The 22,771-nt window shown below is 34.2% G+C and overlaps 1 protein-coding gene across 1 annotated transcript; it reads right to left on the bottom strand.

The window, feature by feature from the left end:
• Positions 1-550: 550 nt before the first annotated feature.
• LOC128155662 (uncharacterized) lies at positions 551-18,656 on the bottom strand. The gene is made up of 23 exons (XM_052817479.1): positions 18,416-18,656; positions 17,363-17,415; positions 17,067-17,225; positions 15,714-15,842; positions 15,304-15,382; positions 14,646-14,727; positions 14,132-14,260; positions 13,760-13,834; positions 13,595-13,670; positions 13,010-13,174; positions 12,434-12,501; positions 11,295-11,377; positions 10,825-10,928; positions 9,829-10,024; positions 9,607-9,731; positions 8,678-8,764; positions 6,007-6,076; positions 5,478-5,656; positions 4,562-4,805; positions 4,270-4,364; positions 2,070-3,802; positions 1,714-1,847; positions 551-1,603 (listed from the first exon to the last, which is right to left on the bottom strand). Exons 1-23 carry the CDS (start codon positions 18,570-18,572, stop codon positions 855-857), a joined length of 4,971 nt encoding a protein of 1,656 aa, XP_052673439.1. The 5' UTR covers positions 18,573-18,656; the 3' UTR covers positions 551-854.
• Positions 18,657-22,771: the final 4,115 nt, after the last annotated feature.

The following is a 22,771-nucleotide window of genomic DNA, read 5'->3' as shown; positions in this document are numbered from 1 at the left end:
ACTTCTCTTTATACCTAAAAAAATAAGTCATAATCAAGGTTGAAAAAGTCTTGAACGATCCTCAAAACGTCACAAATAAAAAAAGTTACGCAATATTATTTGGAGGGCAGATTTTGTTTGTCATCAAATTTATTTTTTTGCTCAAGAGCAAAAGTTTTGCTAGACACATTTAAATTGCAGCGGAAGCTTTTTCTTTTTTCAGTAGGGTATTTATTTAAAATTGTATTGGTCATTTGTTCACTTTAAATGTTTAACACAATAAATAACATGTTTTACTTATTCAATGTGTGTGAGAGGTACCCACACAATCCAGTAAAGTCATTCATAATAGTGATTTAAACAGAATATAATGATTCTAAAGTAAATAGATGATTTATAAAATACACAGAGACCGAGGGGTGATCATTAGTGATTAGACTATTTGGAAATTATGCTCATTTCAGTTCTTGATTAGAATATTGATTTTATCTACTTTTTGATGAACTTATCATTGGTAAATGGTACTCAAAAAATGAACTGGTGACTGCATCAACAAACAAGGTACTGAATGAAATATCAACAAAAACATTTTATTTGAACCTGCTGAAACAGAAAAGAAAAACAAAACATGAAACAACGAATCCAAACAAAAGCGATAAGTAAGTACCTGTCATTTCTAAAAACAATGGCCTGTTTGGACTGTGAAGAGGTAGGACTGATATTTGGAGCTTAATTGTAAAATAATTAACCTATCTTCATAAGAAGCTTTAATCAGAACAACTTTAAAGTTGCATCTTTTTGTAATATTTCTACTACATGTAACTTGACAAAGACTAATGCATGTTCACCGAGACAAAATTGTCTTTAACAATTGTCTAATCTGGTTTGGCCTGGTCCTGATCTGGAATCACTTGGTTTGAACTGTTCACTGCATCCTTTAGCACACTATTTGGAACAGCCTGTAGCACTTGACCATCCCCTGTAGCAGACGGCACTATAGCAAAAATAAATGGAGGAGCACCAGGATTCTCTGTGGGGGGCACGGTCTGGATGTTTATGTCTGTTACAGATACAAACGGCAGGCTCACTTGCTGGGGTGGTACAGATGTCCTCTGGGATGTCCCATACTCTGCTGATGAGGGCAGAATGTTGCTGGAGCTTGCTGTAGGCTGTTGAAGTCCTAGAAGTGTAGGAGGTACAGTCACTGAGCTTCCACTCCCTGTGTTGAGGATAGAATTGTTAGCAACAAAGGAGATGTTGCTGTTGATGCTTGCTGTAAGTTGTTGAAGATCTTGTAAAGTTTGGGGTATAGTCACTGAGCTTCCCCCCTCTGCATTTTGGATAGAATTGTTATCAATGGAAGAGGCGATGTTGCTAATCAGTGCTACAGGCATTACAGCATCCCCAGGGAGAAGTTGGAACTTTCCATTGCTGGGGATGGGATCTTCGTTTTGGGATTTCTTCTTCTTCTTGACAACTTTTTTCAACTCTTTTTTGATAACAGGAGCATCTTCTTGGGTTTGTGAATCGTGGGTCATACTTCGTTTGACTGCCACTCTTTGACTTTGGCGAATAGTAGCTGTTGTTTTAGGCTGCCGTTTTCTGGTCTTCTGTGGCACATACTCTAAAGAATAAAGACGAAAATATTAGTTGCAGTCAATATCAATCATCACATAAATAAGGTTCTCCTATAAAAGAATTTCTAAAGTAGTAAATTTCAGAAATGAGGGTTACCTCCCCTTAGCTTTCTCTCCCTTGTTTCTCTCAATTTCTTCATTCTGGCCTCTTTCTTGAGTCTCTTTGCTTCCTTGCTCAAAACATTTCGCTTCCAAGAATATTTTCTATTGATGCAAGGATAGGAAAGCTTCCTTTTAAAAAATTGAAATCTTTCTTGAGCAAAAATATCTATCAATTGAATTTGAATGTTGATTTATGTCAGCTGAGCTAATATAGGAATAAAAGCATAATGACTTCATTAATGTTGAAAATCTACAGTATTTAAATAGGTCGACTTAAAAAATACAATGTTGATAAATAAATCTTATTTCGTTTTTCTCTTTCAATAAAGTTATTTTAATACATGTGCTTACGGTTTTTTCCTCTTAACTGGCTGTTCCATTTCCATTTCAGACTTTGCATCATTCTCTGTCTGTTCATCAACAGCTGAACTGGGCTTCTTATTCTTTCCTTTTTTGCTCTTTTGTGCACTGACAGATGAAGGTCTACCCCTTTGTCCAGAGATAAATGGAGGGGAAATTGTGGACAGAAGAGCAGGCCAGGCAAAGAGGGCTTCAAATCTCTTCTGTAACATCTTGAATTCTTTTGTTTTCCTTACTTTTGCTAAAGCATCATGACCAACTTCTCCCTTCTGTTTAATTCTAGCTGTTTTGGCAGCTACACTACTGGCGACAGATTTCTCCATAGTATAAAGAGTTTTATTCAAGGCACCTACATGCTGTTCATTTTCATTTCTTTCTATCTTCACTGCACCCGTCGCCTGCTTAGACAACTCCAAAGTCACTCTCTTCTGAAGTTCATTACCACGGAGCCTGTAAAACTGTCTGCTGTAAAGTTCATCAGCCCTGATCATCAAATACTTCCTGTGTAGCATCACACTCTTGAAAGCACAAGTAGTAATTGTTCCTGGAGGGAGAATCTTGACCCTTTTCGGGTCCTGTATGCCAGAGGGAGGTCTTAACACCACAACACTCTGTTTCTGAGGTTGAGATTTGGATTTCTTTTTCTTTTTCCTGCTGCCAGGTTCTATTGGGACAACAGGCTGCTTTCTAGTCGTAGTCTGACTAGGTTCTATTGGGACAACAGGCTGCTTACTAGTCGTAGTCTGACTAGGGTCTATTGGGACAACAGGCTGCTTTCTAGTTGCAGTCTGAGAACATTGAGTATCTGGTACAGGACTGGCAGGGGATGGTTGACTCTCTAATGCAGCCATAGATAATTTGTGGGCTGCCAAAATGTCCTGTATTTTATCACCTGGTTTGAGTTTCACACCTGGAGGAAGTCTAATAATTCTGGCCCCTGCTGGTAAGGCAGACATATTGGTTTTTGATGAAGGATTTTCTCCCAATGATGACGAAGTCCTGTTTATGTTAGCAACTGGTGTAGATGAACCTTGACCCACTACTCCAACACTATTCAAGTTTTTCTCTGTACAACCATTGCTATTCTTTTGCACAACGCTTGAACTTTCTTTTCCATTACAACTGCTATTTGCATTTTCATTGGATGATGATGAAATTGCTTTGGACTTCTTGCTTTGAACCTGGGCATCTTGATCTGTACCCACTGCCACCTTCCGCTTTCTCCCAAGTGCTGATCCACAATTTGTTGTCTGTGCAGTATCAGAATTTTCATGAGAAGAGTTGGACTGTTCATTTGTGATGGATGACTGATTCTGGTTGCTAGTGCTGGATGACTGATTCTGGTTGCTAGTGCTGGATGACTGATTCTGGTTGCTAGTGCTGGATGACTGATTCTGGCTGTTGGTGCTGGATGACTGATTCTGGCTGTTGGTGCTGGATGACTGATTCTGGCTGTTGGTGCTGGATGACTGATTCTGGCTGTTGGTGCTGGATGACTGATTTTGGCTGTTGGTGCTGGATGACTGATTTTGGCTGTTGGTGCTGGATGATTGATTCAAAGTGGTGGAAACAATTTGAATAGTTGGTTGCGTCTGAGTAACATTTGATGGCAATATATTGGGAGTAACCCTCCTCAGTAAATCAATTTCCTCCCCCACAGTGCTACTGTTAGGGTCCAGCTCTCTGCTTTTCTCCAAAGCACTTTTATGGTCAACATCAAGAGCCTGCAGAATAACAATTTTAGTTTGAAATAAATAAATAGAATACTGTGGTTTCATTAATTTTCGTGGGTATCAATTTTCGAGGATTTTCTAAAAACCACAGTTTTAAGGATACGTAATTTCGTGGCCAATGATCCAATCAATACAAAATGTTATTTGAAATTGAACTTCAATGAACATTTAATTTCGTGGATCAACTTAACAACGAAATCCACGAAAATTGATATTCAACGAATATTGATGAAACCACAGTATCAGCATACTATGAAAGACACAGTTTGACAACAATCATTTTGCAAATTTTCTCAGAAATAAATGACGTTAATCTCAGTGAGTGCATTTCCCTAATCAGAGGATCAATAAATTCACACCATTTTATTACAACTACTGGTAGCAGATTTGTAGTTTTGGGATATGATCTGAGTATGAAGTGCCTATACTCAGTATAAATGTACAAGTTATATCCTTACATTCATTAATAGAGTCACAGTGATGTCCGTTATCTTCTCCACATCCTCATCATCATCTTCTTCAGCACATGGAGGCTTTCTTCCTGTTGGACTGACTGTTATAAAAAGAATGAAAAAAACAGTGTATTTTTCCAAAATGTAGAGGTTGCATTAAACTTAATGTTTTTCTTTAAATGTTCAATTCTGTAAATATATTTTAGTTAGAGTTAAATCAAAACTGCATTGTATATCATACAGTGTACACACTCAATATTACATGTGTATATTTACAGGACAATGATGCAAGTCTTACACAAGTAAAATTTTCTCGGTCGGCCACATCTTTTGTCAACAAGCAAGGAGTGGAAGCATTTCCAGATGAGAATGTCCTTGATCTGGTCGTCACATATCAGGTCCCTCTCTATCCACTTGGTTCGGCCATCTTTGCAGCTCTCAGTTCTGGTCAGCTTCTTGCTGATTTTCAGCATGTCCTTGACCGTGATATCACTGGGATGTTTTGCCATTGTTTCCCGAAGAATCTTCTCCTGAATTTTACTCTGTTGCATACAAATTTTTTGTAAAAATAAATGATCATTAGAACTGATGAAAATCTTCATCAAAAGTTTCTAAACTTGAATATCGATTGATGGGATCATTTTCTTTCAGCTTCTCAGTGCTTTATATCTGTTTAAAGTTTATTGCCCTGCACTGAATTATTACTAGAAATTTTAATGAAGTCATAGCTTAAAATCAATATTTAAATTGGAAGATCATAATTTTTTGTTCAACATGCAACAGAAGCCATGCACAAGTACATGATTTTAGCACAGTTCACTATCCAAAGATGTTTTTATGTTTTGTCTCTTAATAAGAACACTATCAAGTATGGCTATGCCATGATGTTTGGGCATTAGGAACACTGATACTGTAAATCAAATTCTATTTGTGATAAATTTATTTCGCAATTTACCAGAGACAAACTGGTTCACGGTGACAAGTTTCTGCAATCAAGAATTTATGGAATACATATTTCCAAAGTCCTTTGAGGACTTCTTGCCGAGAAATTTTTGTGGAGAGATTCTCGCAAACCTCACAAAAATATCTCACACATGAATAAAAGATGGTGTACGGCATGCATTTCACTCCTCACTCATGCTTATGATGATTCACCAATCACAAGTTGATATTTATACTGATTAACAAGAACAGTGACAAAAGGAACAACTTACCAATGACTCAAACATTTTGAATTCTTTAATATTTGTGCTATGATCTGGGACAAGTTTGTCCATATTTTTCAGGTGTTGGTCAACAAGACTAAAGAGATGTTTTTTCCTCGTCCAGAGGGCCTGGACACATCTTGTGGCACAATGTGTCATCACTGGAGGCCTAGGTACCACCAAATCACCTACAGGTTGATATTAAAGCAGCATTTAGTAGCAGAATACTGCTGGGGAGCAAAATTTGTGTAAACTTAAAAATTACTTTGATAGTAACAGACTTATTTCTATTAGCTTCATATAATTTTCATATGCAAAAATGACTTGAAATACAATTAAAATATTTTAACATTAAAATGAAATAAGTGCATCATTCGAAGCTATTCATTTACGATTCTCAGGTGATTAGATGCCGTTTTTTATTCTAATATTAAACCAATCATATGATCCACATATATGAATCATTTGTAACAAAGTTGCCTTATACAAGGACAGAAATGTCAAAAAAAGTGTGAAAATTTCTCAGATAAAATCAAACCTCGTCGTCTGTCCTCTATTTGTTTTAGGTAGTCTTCTTTACAAACATCAGGGAAGGATTTGGACATTTCCTGTCAATAAATTCAGGCATTTGTGTTTTAGCCTTTGATAGAGTTACAGCTTCAGTAAGAACATGTATCCAACTAGCAAAAAACAAACATAGGTAATCACAGATTACAAAGCTCACCGAGACGAGGCATCACCCCTATGAGACCACCTTTATCATATTGTATGAAAATCATACTTTATGATCTTGGATATTCATGGATTCTGTTTTGACACAAAATCATATATCATCTGTTAAAAAATTGTATGATAATCATATGTTCATATATTAATCAATATAATAATATAAAATTAAATATTGCATCCTATCATACTAACAATATATATCATATAATACAATAAAATACTGCAATAAACAAAGATGATATTGTAAATATGAAATGACATTGTATTGTGTTTAACCTTATTGTATTTGATCACATAATACAACATTATTATATATAATACAATATTGTATTATATGATACAATATCATATTACATAATACATCATAACATTGAAACATATGATATTATATTGTATAATATAGTATGATATATTGTATTGTATGATATTGTATAATATTTGATACATAATATGATATTGTATTATATGATACAATATAATTTGATATAACATTGTATCATATCAAATGATACAATATTATGTGATAAAGTAGAATATTATATAATACAATATCATACATACATATTGTATCATATGATACAATAATATATCATATAAACTAATATCATATCATACAATATTGTATGATACGCTAATATATAATATTACAATATCATATAATACAATTGTAAATTACAGAAACCAATATCATATTATACAATATCGTATGATACAATATAATATTGGATCATAATATACAATACTATACAAAACAATATCATGATACAATATCATATCATAAAATATCAAAAAAATTGATACAATATCATATCGTATCATATAACTTTTTACAATATAACATATGATATTATATTGTATCATATTAAACAAAAGTGTTTCATATCATACAATACTTTATCATAGGAATCATGTTATATCATTTAACAACAACCTCATCTTTCTATCAAGCAGGTTTAAGTGAGGTAGGAGATTTCTTTAGCATCCTTGATAATGGAGATCAGGCTCTGCATCTGAAGCAACCTCTGCGTTTCATTTATAATATAGTTAAATCAACTATGCAAGCTATCATCTATAAAACATGTGACCTGTTCAAAAAAATCTAAACCTCATCCAGCATCCGAAACCTATGGCTCAGATTCAGCATTCAAGCCTGTCAGGTGCATCAGTATACATAAGACGCATCTCCATGCAAGTTTGGTGAAGTTCAGACCAGTAATAACTAAGATATCATCACCAGAGCGCAATAGCAATTAAAACTTAACCTGCTCCAGCATCCCCAACCTATGGCTCAGACTCAACATCCATGCCTGTCAGGTGCATCTGTATCATAAGACACACCATCCATTCAAGTTTGGTGAAGTTAGGACCTGTAATAACTAAGATATATTTTTTAGCATCCTTGATAATGGAGATCAAGCTCTGCATCTGAAGCTTCCTCTGTGATTCATTCATATTACAGTTTAGTCAACTATGCAAGTTGAAATAGTACTATTATCTATTAAACATGTGACCTGTTCCAAAAAACTTAACCATATCCAGCATCTGAAACCTATGGCTCAGACTCAGCATTCAAGCCTTTCAGGTGCATCAGTATCATAAGACGCACCATCCATTGAAGTCTGGTGAAGTTAGGACAAGCAATAACTAAGATATAATCATCAGAGGGCACCTGTTTCAAAAACTTTAACCAGCTCTAAAAACCTTAACCTCCTCCAGCATCCGAAACCTATGGCTCAGATTCAGCATTCAAGCCTGTCTGGTGCATCAGTATCATAAGACGCACCATCCATAGCAGTCTGGTGAAGTTAGGACCAGTAGTAACTAAGATATCATCATCAGAGGGCACCTGCAACAAAAACTTTAACCAGCTTTAAAAACTTTAACCTCCTTCAGCATCTGTAACCTATAGCTCAGATTCAGCACCCAAGCCTGCCTGGTGCATCAGTATCATAAGACACACCATCCATGCAAGTTTGGTGAAGTACGGACCAGCAGTAACTTAGATATTGCTATCAAAGGGCACCTGCAACAAAAACTTTAACCTGCTCAAAAACCTTAACCTCCTCCAGCATCCGAAACCTATAGCTCAGATTCAGCACTCAAGCCTGTCTGGTGCATCAGTATCATAAGACACACCATCCATGCAAGTTTGGTGAAGTACGGACCTGCAGTAACTTAGATATTGCTATCAAAGGGCACCTGCAACAAAAACTTTAACCTGGTCCAACAACCTTAACCTCATCCAGCATCTGAAATTTAGGACTCAGATTCAGCATCCTAGTCTTTCAAGTCCATAAGTAGGTCCAGATGCATCATCCATGCAAGTTTGGTGAAGATAGGACAAGTAATAGCTTAGATACAGGACATGCAACAAAAACTTTAACCAGGTCCGGACGCCGACGCCGACGCCGACGCCGAGGGTATAGCATAAGCTCCCCCTGACTTCGTCTCGGTGAGCTAAAAACTGAATACACACATACCAGGAAACTAGTGGTTGGTTCCTCTTTTGTGATTTCTCGTAAGAGTTGTTCCCCCTCAAGGACTCCCATGTTCTTCTTTTCTTGTTCCTTTTAAAAGATGAGAGCTTTTTAAATATCAGATTAGAGATTTTTAATCTCAAGTTATTTGTATGCATTCTTGATACTGTAAATTCCTAATTAAATGCAAGGAATTATTATCCGCGTAAAATCGCGTGAAGCACATCTCGCAGATTTTGAAACCTCGTTTTTTTTTTTTTAAACTATTTGGAATTATGATAAAAAATTCGGCATTCGCGATTTTATATTCTTCCTATTTGATGCAACCGTTAAATCGCAGAATTAAGTACTCGCATAAAATAAGGAATCTACAGTATAGCAATACTTTAGGTTTTTTGCCAAGATTTGTTTAATTTTCAACTAAAACAATCTCAAACAAGACCTATATGTAAAACATATCAACCATAAACTGATATAAGATAAATGCAAATTAACCTTCCTTACTTTTCTTTACTTCTATTGACTTGAATCATAGAGCATGTTAAAAGATACATGTATTATTATACTTCCATGTTAAATACTGAAATCTGATTGGTTTAGACACAGTTTGTGATCTGTTCTATTACCCTCAGCGTTAGCAACACACTTTGCAATGGGTAACACAACAAATTATGCTTGTACGGTTTGTCATATAATTCACGTCATTCCTAAAGAAGTCAGTTATGCATTCTTTAAAATCAACACATTCAGCATAATAAAATAAATAATGCCTGCTTAGCGTCGGTTGACAATAATTTTCTTGGGGGTGTCAATTTCAACTGCTATCCTCCCAAACAGGCACTATTCATATGATGGTAATTGGTAAGAAAATGTTTGTGTAAGAATTGAGCAATTTTGATTTTACTGATGGTTGCTCTGTATGCTGGACTTACAGATTGTTTCTCCACCCATTCAGATTTCATCTTCCATGCCTGAAGTCGACGGTATCTGGAAAGAAGCTGACCATCTATTCGGCCTGGAAATTCTGGCAAAATTTTCACCCAACTTACAGAAGATCCTGGAAAAAAAAAACAGATCAAAATTAAATATCATCCCAGAATTAAAAATATCTTTTTATTCTTAGTTGTTTTTCTTAGTTTAATTAATCATCAAACCTTTTTCTAACTGACTATTGACACGTTTCAGTAGTAATTTGTCATCTTCGTATGACCATGTTTGCGCTGCATTGATGGAGGGGTTCAAACAGTTATTGTAGCGGTCTCGGCACTGTATAGGAGTTCTTCCATGGACATATTCCTTGATGAGTCTCCAGTTCTTTGGTCCATGCAGCTGAACTGCAGTAATGAGCAACTGGAATACAATCACCTAACATTATTCTTAACTCATTTTTCATTCAAACAATAAAAAGTTCTTGATTTTGTTTCATACAGGTTTAAGCCTTGCATACATTGCAGAAGAAATACATTTAACCAAATCTAAAGATTACGTAAACATCTCCTGCGTTCTCGGCAATGAAAGCTTTTCATTGCTTTTACAAGGGTAGAATCACATATGCAATCAAAATTTGGCATAAAAAAACTCTAATTTGTGAAAATATTTTTTTAACCAAATTTTAACTCAGATGTGAGAATTTCTGTAAAACTATATTGACATTTAAATATACATCAATTACCGGTAGATGTTGCGTAGAAGTAAGCAAGTGCATTTACTTAGTTCAAACTTAGTTATGCAATGAAGTTGGTTTATGTATTTTATTCTTTTTCAACCAATTTTAATTGGATAGATCTAGTACAACATATCTAAGGTAATTGTTTTTATAGAAAAATGAAGCAATTGGGTTATCTCAATCAATAGAAATTATATACAACTGTAAACTTTATAAGATAATATACCGGTACTTATCATATGCAAATCCGGGGGGAGGGGGGGGGGGGGGGCCAAACACCCCCCTGAAAATATCAAAATTCTTTAATTTATATATATGTAGTAAAATTACCAAAAATATTTATAGATCTGCCCAAGCTTAAAAAAATGTTAAATGACAACTTGAGGCCCTTTTCACCAATGAATTACACAATGACATAAAGCCCCATGATGAAAACAATCGAACACTTGAGCCCCTCCTAAGCTTCATGACTCAATCAACTCACACAATCCTCATGAAGACTCCATCTTCCCCTCTTCATGCTAGGGTTGATCTGGTTCCACCTGGATGTACACTGACTCTGACTCCTCCCATCCAGAAAGTAGGACACTGGGGAGGGAAGAAAATGTCTTCAATATATTGGGACTGGTATAAATCAATCAGCTACTACATACAGATAGCAAAGAAATCAATGCAATAAAAATTGTGACACTGGATCTCAAAGCAATTAGATCTGATACAATACATCTTTAATATTTAAGAAACTACCGGTACACACCTAGTAGAGTCATGAATCTACATGTACATACAATACCTGACAAAATATTATGACAAGTCACCGTGCAGATATACAGAAAAAATAATACAAATTCTAACGAATATCCCAAAAGTTGTTTTCTTTAAATAAATATTTAATGGATATTTTTGTGTCTAACATGTTCCCATAGTATCAATATTAAACAAAGACATTCATACCTTGAGCAAAAGAGATTCTGTTGCCCATACGAACACTCTCTACAACCTCCCTCAACATTTCATCCTCTTCTTCAGTCCAAGGCCTACAGAAAAATGGTAGGACAGTATTTAGACATGTAATGTTTCCAGCAATAACCAGTTTTTAGTACATGGGAAATGGAACTCAACATTTTAAATATAAAGATCATAGTCATTGTCAGTTTTTGACAATTGATATAAAATGCTGGGTATTTCTGATTGTACAACAAGTAATACCAGTATATCAAAGGACATGAATTCATAAAAGCATTTGGTCGCCAAAGTTTTGACCGCTCTTTAATTGCCACTGGGGTATAAATATCAGCCAAGAAAGTTAAGGTCGGTTGCCTTCTGATTGAGGCATTTAGGTTGCATGGACTTCTAAACGATAGAACTACAAAATGTAGTTATATGTTTGTAAAAAAGAATAAAGGAAACTACAATAAGTAAAACATAAAAGAGGGTTTATTCTTTGAAAGAGTTTTCAATGTATCCTCATTATCTTGCACAAACAGTGCTATACTGTCTTACTTCACAAGCAAACCGAACATGTGTCATTTATACAGAGTGCATAACGTCTTTGTGTAGACCTGGGCCGAACTACATCCAACACAGTATATAGGTGATTTAAATCCAAAAATGTACAAACAAGGTAACATCCTTTTTATCTGTTTCTACAAAGCACTCTGTTTCCTAAAGTCCACATTGTCAATGCACTCACTGCTACATGTAAAGTGTGCGGTTTGTGCATGTGCTATATTATAACAGTACAACACAGGAGAACGTTCTACAATAATCAAGGGTTTTTTAAATATGTGTGCCTGGATGTCAGTCTGTTTTGTTTTATTCCTTACCAGTGCTGTGATTGTCATATTATTTTTGTTCAAAATGTGTTTCTGCAAATTTTCCGTCCAACATGTTCAGTGAATGTAATACCTGAATGCAGTGAAGCATGAATACTGCTCTCGCCATTATATAAGGGGTGTGAAGCGATGAGTGGAACAAAAGAACTAATATGGTGGTAGTCTGATATAAAAGGGAAATAATGCGTATTTATGAATTCATGTCAGCTTTAAGCTAAATCTTTATATCATTATCACCAGAGTGATAAATGGGCTGACCTGTTGTTCCATGTTTCATTGAGTGAGTGCTGGTAAAACTGGAGGCACTGGAATGGGGTTCTCCCTGTCTGAAAAACAGTCCAAGAAACCATTAATTGTCAAGTCCTGTGTTCAAAACTTCAGTATGAGACTGAATTTAACATCTTTATATAAATATAACAGAGAAATTAATACAATTATCAACCATATTATGAAAATTCATTTTGAATCTAGTTTATCAAACCTGGTATACAGTTAAACACGCTTATAGTGAACACACTTTAAGTCTTATAATGATTTGACACCAATAGTGAAGTGAATTTCATTCCCGCTGGATTTTAAACATATCGTGAAGCTAACGGATACATGTATAAAGAATGATGTTTATAACAAAGCAAATTCTCCTGTCCATAAAACTTCGATATAAGCACATTTTACTGTATGATTATTTGTTTTGCTTTTCACATAGTTTTAATAATGAAGAAAAACTTAACAATATGTATCATATTTTTATAGTGGTTCAATTTGAATGAGTCAAATATTACTCCCTTAAACAAATTCAATTATATTAGAAATTAACACAGAAGAAATAAATACCCCTAGTTCCTTAGCAATAGCTGGCCAGTTTCTCATGTTGTACTTATTTGCAAGTTCCTGCAGGTCTTTGGTTTCTTGTGCCGACCATTTTTCTTTGTTTATAGAAGGATGTAGAACATTTTTCCACATAATCCGACACTCCCTTTCATCTCTTTTTCCATCAAACTGAAATTAATTCATATCATTAAACCTTCAGAAAAAAATTGTGGCTTTTTTGGTACCTTTTTTTATTAACATTCAAATCAATATCAAGATCAGTCAAATGTGTAACCTACAGTAAATTTAGGAACACTGACCAAGCTAGAGGGTATAATTAATTTAAGTAAATATAGAAAATAAGGTTCGAAATCAAATAAAAAGTCGAAGGTTGCTTCAGTGAATCAAAAATCATTTTTACCTATCAATTAGACAATAACCATATAACCTGATACTTTCAATATGATTAAATTTTCTCATGTTTTTGGGGGTTTTTATCCAGGATCACTTTTACTTTCAAAAGATGTACATGTACTACCTATATTCACTAAATTTTTGCAAAATTTTTGACACTCAAAAAAAAATCCCAGAAGCTGGTGATGAACTTACAATTACATTGGCAATCATTAACCAGTCCACTTTTTCGCTATCAAGATTAAAAAGCAACTCAATTTCTGACGTTTGCCTGGAAGTAAAAAATAGGGAATATTAACTCATTAAGAATTTGTGTTGAATAGAATTACAAAGAGTATCTTTTGATCACTTGTATATTACTTGGCTTTCTCCATTTCTTTGTCCACTTCCTCGATCTTCTGCTTCAATTCTACAAGATCCTGTTCTTTTATCTCTCTACAATACAGCGAAAGAACCATAATTTCATTTTCTTATTTCCTTCTCATTCTCTTGTACACTTGAGGCCTGTTCATCAGAGCAGATGTTCATGAGTGCACGCCAAAATTCCTATCCTTACATTACAAACTTTGGCGAGAGCTCACAAACAGACAAATGCTTTCTCTACTGAACAGGCCTCTGTTCTCGCAATTTACCAGAAGTTTCAATAAACAATATGTACATGTACTTACATCATACTATTAGATACTGATACAGTATTAAGAGTCTTATTCTAATAAAAATAATCAGTTATACCTGGTTCCAGTCAGATGTTCGCTTTCCTCTTCATCATCAGTCACATTTTCTTCATTCTTGAAACTCTCTATGCTGATCTTCATCAGTTCTGTTTCTATATGTTTAACTTTTTCCACTAAAATCTCTTTCCTACAGAAATAACCAACTTAAAATCAGGGGTTTCTAGACATTGTTTTTAAACAAAGGGAGGAAGAATATATCAAACATTGCAGCAAGCTTTCTACATTGAAAGCTATGAATCAGTTATCAATACATTTTTTTACATTCTCTGTTTTAAGAAAAATCATGTACTACTAGATGTTTGCCTTCCGAAAAATTTTCATATTTGAATCATTACTGGTAGCATCATATATATCTTGTGCTTGTATTTGGTAGCTAGGCACACGTGCGCATTGTGATCCAATTTAAACAAAAAACAAGACAATCAATACAAAAAAATACTAAGAAATAATTTCCAAGAATACTTAAAAGTTATGATTAGTGAAATGATTGACATTCTTTAGTATGAGGGCACCTGTTAAGTAGGGGAACAATCTTCTGCTTCAGTCCTTCTGCCTTGATAGCCTCCTGTAGTTTACATCTCTGGGCGATGCTCCCTGAAAATTTTTTACCACAGCATTTTTTGTATGTAAAATTTAGCACATATGTGATATTATACTCCTATATTTCTTACAGTTTTACTTCATAAACAGTCTTCAAAAGATTTACCCTTGGTAAAATAAATAACTTTTATCCAATTAGGTAAAGAAGTGATTGGTTTGAACATTATCTAAAGTCAGGTAAAAAAAAATTTTTAAAGAATGAATCTGAACCTTTATTTAACTGCAGTATTACATTGTATGTTGTTATATTTCTCAAATTCAATCAAATTATTGTGAACAGGTGTTTCAAGCCCTTTTGTATAAGTTTTGAAATATAAATACTTGTGCATGTTTGCAATACTGAAAATTTACATTTTTTGATATGATTCTGTATACTGTAATAGAGTAATTTTTATGAACATTATATTCTGTTAAGAAGCTAGGAACAACAGTTATCCCCCTTTATCGTTATAATAACATAAGACATAAGAAGTTGGATTTAATTTTAGAATTCACCACACACAATGCACAAACATTTATTTGCACTGTAAATGTACATGTTTTACCGGTACATGTTTAATTTTTACTTACAAGCCTGGGGTGGAGAAACATCTTGTTTGTGTTCCTGAGTCATCTTTTTCATTTCAACGTCGGAGTTATGCGGAGCTACCTATCAATGTGAAACCAGAATATGCTAAACATACATGATACAAGTGTCCAACTTCTTTTGTAATATTGAGTTTACAAATGAATAAGTATACAACATTTAGGGCACCATACAATTTTGAACACAAATAACACCCACCTAAAAAACACCTGAGAAAAACAATCTGTACTAAGTACATGTATTCTACTTTGACGTTATTCAATCAATATTTAAATATCAGTAACATATGTACAGTATTATTGTTTGTTAATAATAATTGTAAATCTCTCCGAATTCATCACATACAATTCACTATTCTTATCTCTTCCATAAACCCTACATCTACTGTAAATACCTTCTGGTCTTTGTCTTTGAAATAAGGTTTGCAAAACATTGCTGAGCTTTTCTTTTTATTTGTAGTGGACTTGTCAGTTGTCTTGGGAGCTCCTTTAGATTTGGTTTCTAGTCCTTCTTCCAACACTTTCTATAAAATTAAGATTGAATAATAATAAATGAATGTTTAATTATTTTTAATCATCTCCATATGCTTACTTGCTATAATGGGCATTACACATATATCTATATCAACATGTAATTTTGACATGCATCATATACTGCAGTAACCCCTTAGTAACCATGGTAAATGTACATTTAGAATGAGTGTGAGAGTGAAAGTTTGTGTTCTGTCTTTTTGGTATGTTTGTCTTTATATATAGAACTATTGTATTGAATGGTAATAATAGAAATAAAGCATGGAGGAAAAAAAAAAAGATTGAATAATAATCAAAATAATGTTGTTTCAATACCAAGTAATATTTATGGACATTTTTTGCAGGTTTTGTGAAAATCACAATTTTAAAGACATTTAGTTTCATGCCAATGATTTTATCAATTCATATGTACAGGGTGTCCAAGAATATCTGATACCATTTACTCCTTGATTAGTTTTTGATTAAATTTAATAAACTAAAAATCAAATACATTTTCTTATTAAATGTATATAATGTAAATTGTCACTCAACAAATTTTGCAAACATTCATAAGTTATGGAGAAAATGAGCATTGTTTAAAAAAACACAAATTTAAAGAGAGTGCTCCAAATGATGTCCTTTTCCTTTTTTAATCAATGAGTCGATGAGTAAACTTCCTCAAAAGAGCAACTGTATGTATACAATTACCTCAATCTTCCCACAATTTAAAGAATCTGTTGCTTGTTGAGTTTCCCCCCAAGGTATCATTTTTTCATAATTTGTACAGCTATACCTGGAGTCTGTGTTTGATAATACAGTTTTAAAATGGAAGATGCCTGCTCTCTTGTCCAATTCATCTTGAATAGAATTCACTTCAACCAAATATTATGCAATTTTGTGACATCATAATTCAAAGAAAAGTGAGTTTTTTCTCCCAAATTTTTGTGGGAAAATTGAGTTAAATGGTTTTTTTTTTTATTTGAGTCACAAATAACCAGTTTTGGCCAAATACTATTTAAACAATACGAATCAGATATTCTGGGACACACTGTAGGATATGTTATGAGAAACTGCAGTTAAATGAACATTGATTTCGTGGAGCAACCTTACAACAAAATCTATAAAAATTGATATTCAACAAATTGCAATGAAACCATACATACATAATATGTACTACCTACCATTGTGATTTATAATCAAAGACTGTCTCGTTTCAACATCAACATTTTCTGGCTTACCTGTTTTTCTCTGTTTTCATTCAATGCCAACTCAATTTTTTTCAGTGATTCAAGAATAAGTTCTTGATATGTTCTGTTGAGTGCAAGACAGGTTTCTGCATTGATTGGTAGGTGGCTTATTTCTGACATTCCAGACATCTGGTCTATTTCACTAGTTTCCTATGGAATATATTGAATGATTATATGGTATATTAACTTTGAAATTAATACAACACTTGTTGTTATCAGAATTTTTAAGCCAAACATTTAACTCAAGTCAAAAAAGGAATCACATAAAGTTCATTGATATTAATTACCACATGTGTTGGCTCAGAGTCCTGAGAAGGAATAGTGTTAACACTTTCATAATCTGTAATAAAAATAATAACCATTATCAAGATTTTGGGTGGGGAAGAGTAGAGTTATTGGCTTGTTTCCAAAAGATATATAATAGCATTTTATATGCAGTTTGGACTTCAGATACCAAAACTCAGATGTGTATGTAACTTTCATGTGAATATGAAATTTAATAATGCTCATCTTTTCTACTTATGTGTAGTGCTAATAATACATGACGTTGTGTTTTGCATATGTTGGGCCTTTGCCAATCATTGTAATTGTATATGTGCCAATAATTAAAATATTTTCATTTGTTTTTAATCTTTCTTCCTGATACAGCTCCTAAAATGTTCTAATTTCTAATTTCAACTGAAACAACTATAAATGCTGCCTGTTATTCTGGTAGAAAAAACATTGCTGCCCAGTCATCCTCTAAAATATATAGAAAAAGGTTCTTCAGCATATCAACGCTGACTCTGATTAATTGACTTTCAGTGGCTATATAGAGATGACCTCATAAGTAAATAGGGTGTCTTTCTTAAGGTTTCATGTTTGATAGGTGTTCTTTCATATTTTAAATCATATTTGAAACTTAAATTATGTAAATGTTAATTTATCTTGTAAAATAATCTATTTGCATAAATTTGCAATTTTCATCAAAGCAGTAAAATATTCCAGCATGTGCATTGCATTTCATACATTTATAGTGTCAACTCAAAACTTCTCAGACTGAAAAGATGCAGGTCAAACCGTCCAGTGGATTGAAAACGCACATACTTTGAATTTGGAGCATCAACGTGTGATTCACATAAATTCTCCCTATCGGAACTTGTGTACTCAAAACCGTGGGTTGCGACGATGAATTGGAAGTGAATGAAAAATTGGCAATACATGTACAAAAGCTGAATGAGTCAGGGACTGTGTTAGATGTATGTTCATTTTATGGGACTTCAAAGCAATAAATGATTTATTCTTATAATTAACATCCCAATAATGTTTTATCTACATGATATCAACATATTCAATTTTACCATCAGGATCAATGCTATCCTCATTTGTGAAGATATCATCCAATTCTTCTTCCTCTTCATCATTTAGTTCGACAGTAGAACCCTCCACTTGCAAAGCAAGATTTAGTCTCTCAATGTCATCTTCAATCTGTTCCCTTTCTTCCCCAATACTGTCCATCTTTTGGCGTTATTTGCTATGAAGATGTATTTTCGTTCTTTCTACTCTTTCATTTCGTTTTCGACATGGAGGGAGTTCCGGTGATGAGAGTCTTAAGTAACTCGTTCGTAGTATGTTTCGCAAACTGTTTTGTCTTTAACGTTTTATGTGACATCTGTCGTTATTAATGTAAAAGAGTTCATTATAATTAGAATACTTTAACCGGTTTAAAATTTTCAAATCTTACGATATCTAACCCAAAAATGTGTTTTTAAAATTTTTTGGGAAAGGTAAAAATTTTAAAATATACCCAGTGCATGGGAATCGAACTCAGATCCGTAGTGAACCCTCTAACCCACTGCGCTACGCTATTAGGTGTCAACTTTAGGAAAGAAACTATTTTTAAAAAAAAGGACTTGATTTCATTGTTTATTTCGATAAATAGTACGTCACAACATGGAAGCTTAAAAATGTTTGGTTGAATAGTTTAATTGGTGGTTGTTTAGATTTTTTTTTTTACATTTCAAAAATTGTTTGTTTGTTTAACACAACAACCAAAAGACTGTTCATAGAAAAAAATGTATTTCTGAGAAATCGCAATTAATATTTATATGATACTTTATTGAAATTATATTTCAATGTTTGCACCTCAGTGTTGTCTCATGCACCTTAATATGTTCCTTCCTGCTTATTTCTATCGTATGATTTATCTCCCTCCGCCATAAAAGCACCTACACGTATACGAACTGGCTTTAAAATTTGGTAATTCTTTTACCAGGAAGTTCAAAAATTGATAATGTAAGTAAGTACGTATACGTTTATACCCTCTCCAACCTACCTTTTTAATACCCAAAAAATTCATACACCGTATATCAGTCACATTTAAATAAATTAAATAGAATACTTATGTATAGTGTACTCCCCAACCCCCATCCCCTCCGATCCATGGGTCTCTCTCTCTCTCTCTCTCTCTCTCTCTCTCTCTCTCTCTCTCTTTCTCTCTCTCTCTCTCTGCTTGTTTAAAAAAGGGGGCTTGCAACCAATATGTAGAGACACATTATTTATTAATTCTAATATGTACATTGCCTATAGCTCACCATATCCCGGGAATACGAGAATAAGCTCTTATCTTGTTCAATGTATGAATATGTGAATTATATCGCCCCCCCCCCTCCCCCTTTAAAAAATCATGCCTCAATCTTACAAATTTCTTCATTGTTTTATCTCTTCTAAATATGTATGTCTGGCACGAAGGACATGGTTAATTTAATTATCATTAGAGAGACAAGTTATTAATCGAATAACCTTGGAATAAGGTATATTCCTGATATATAATCAATTCATTTACTCCCTGGCGCCATTTCTCTTTCCAATTGCGCATGCGCAATACAGTCGATAGCGCGATGGTGCGATAAAATATAATGACGATAGCGTGTATAAGTCATAACGATGACCCAATAAAGCATCGTGTCTTTTTTTATCGCACCATCGCGTCATCGCTCATCGCGCTATCGCTTCGTCGCGCCATCGCACCATCTCCATCGCTTTGTCGCGACATCGCGCTATCGCAAAGTTGTTTCATCGTCATTGCACTATCGACGCAAACATCAATGGTGCGATAAACTACATGGCCTTATCCTAATTCCATAGATATACTAGTTGTTTCTGACTTAACACTTTTTGATATATAGATATGTTAGTCAAGTGTACCCATCTTCGCAAAACATATACGACCAATATGTTCGATCCTCTCCCGCTTCGCAGACTCCGGACCTTGGCTTGAGACGATGCTATGCAGATTCCAGGGAAGTAGCTTCCATTGAGGCATTGGCGGATCCAGAGGGGGGGTTCCGGGGGTCGGAACCCCCCCTTTCTCTGGGACATATGAATTTTTTTGAAAACGTTTAATGCCTATTTAAAGGCAATTTTCCCATTTATAATAGAAATACTGTAATTATTTCAAATAAATGCTTTTAAAATTGCTTATTTAAAGAATTTCGTATTGTTTTGTTTCCATGAATCGGAAATTCTGTTACAAAAATACCGTGTAAGGGGTTAAATATTATGAAAATGCACAACTTTTAAAAACTTTTCTAAATATAATCGCATCTGTACTTGTGCCGGATGATGTTAGCGCACTTATTACAGAGGTCACATCAAGTTCCCTGGGACGACAATTGCTTTTACAATTGTATTACACACGTACCATTTTTTCAGCAGATAAATTATCCCCATTTTTTGTCATGTCCTATCATTTAGACCTTTATTTAAGAAGGCAATCGATAAAAATCAAAATTGATAAATAGTTCAGAATTTAAAAACATCAACGACATAAAAAAAATACCCAAAATATCCAAAAATATCCATTCCTATAATAGTTTGTCGCAATTAGTCTGAGTTATTTTTTTTTAACTAAATACAGTTGTATACGCACTGAAAACGTTTAAAAAGTCCTTGTTTATTGACAAATGATGAATTTTGCACATATTGATTTTCATCAAATGGAACCCCCCCTTTTCCAAATTGCTGGATCCGCCTCTGTGAGGTAATGAGACAACTAGCTGCCTCACTATATACAAGTACTTTTTATCACCATCCCTTTCCCATAATTAATAATACATTAATTGCAAAAAATATTTAATTTGTTTTTAAAATAATGGCTTAAATTATCTAACATTTAAACAAATCTAGAAAATGCTGTTATTTCAATTTAATATGTTTGGGGTCAAACTTTATGAGATCGGGCTCCAATGTGTATTCATCTTTGAATGTTAGAAGTTTCAGTGAGTTTGAGTAAACGTTTTTATATGCTCTATTACTAGTAGATACTTGTGAAACATGTTATATCACATTACATGCATGCTGATTTCTTTATCGATAATACTCAGTAGTGTAACCGACATTTATGAAATTTTTGTACAGGACAACTATGACTTTTACATTCTAAAACTCCTAAATTCATTTTCTGTCGGGGGTGCTATGACCCCCCCCCCCCCCTAAACGTATTAGATACTTGTGAAACATGTTATATCACATTACATGCATGCTGATTTCTTTATCGATAATACTCAGTAGTGTAACCGACATTTATGAAATTTTTGTACAGGACAACTATGACTTTTACATTCTAAAACTCCTAAATTCATTTTCTGTCGGGGGTGCTATGACACCCCCCCCCCCTAAATAATCCCCCACCACTGAGAGCTCCGCGCTGGACCTGCTTGGGGCCTCCTGACCCGGTCCGCAATGGATTTGCCCCACTAGAATTTTCAGTCAAGCTATGCCCCTGGACTCGGGACCGTGGCCCAATTAAGAAGATGCGGTGTACTGTAGATCTACATTGTATTTAGTATTGTGACAGTCATACCGGTACAAATACTGATCAATTCAGGTAACTCAGTTGGTATAGGGTAACTGACTATAAAGATTGAGGGGTTCGAATATCGGCTTGGTCCATCATTATTTCTCCCATCCTGTTACAGTTAATTGTTACATTTGGTGCGATCGGGACCAACCCCTGAAATTGACAGGTTAACTCCTGCCAGGGGAATCTGCGAATGCGAAGATCATTTTAAGGTTGAGAATGTAAAGGTCAGACCGTTAGCTCAATAAGTGGGTCATTGGACTGGACATTAAAGGGGGGGGGGGGGGTTAATCGCGGTTTGTTCTATTTCTCCCATATCGTTGCTATATTTTTAGAAGCCTTTAATTGGTTAATATAATTTTCTTGAGATGCGCACTAATTTTTTATTCATAATTGCATGTATGAATCAAATGAATATACTTTATTTCCTACTGCTAGCATATATGCCATGGCTTTATTTTGATATTAACCTATGATGCTTCCATTGCCCACGTGTTAAAGGCACTTGTGGATGAAAACAGATATATATTCCATACATGCAAAGTTTAACTTTTTTGTGGTGTTGTGTAAATTAAACCACGACCTTCGGGTAACTCCGTGAGCCAAACCATGGTATAATTTACACAACACAACAAAACAGTTAAAAATGTATCGTATATCTATTACTAAATTTGCTCATTTGCACCCGCTTTTTTCGATTTATCACAACGTCCTTATTTTTCAATCAGACTCCCTTGATTATTAGTGATTTCAGATACTTATTTTTGTTTTTTTTCAACATTTGGTACCCATACAAATTATGAAATGTTACTCTGGGTTATTGACAATATTATGGGGTTTTTTAATTGATTTTTTT

This window comes from Crassostrea angulata, chromosome 7 (assembly GCF_025612915.1).
Source record: "Crassostrea angulata isolate pt1a10 chromosome 7, ASM2561291v2, whole genome shotgun sequence".
Lineage (NCBI taxonomy): Eukaryota > Metazoa > Mollusca > Bivalvia > Ostreida > Ostreidae > Magallana > Magallana angulata.
This window is presented reverse-complemented; position numbering and strand designations above follow the sequence as displayed.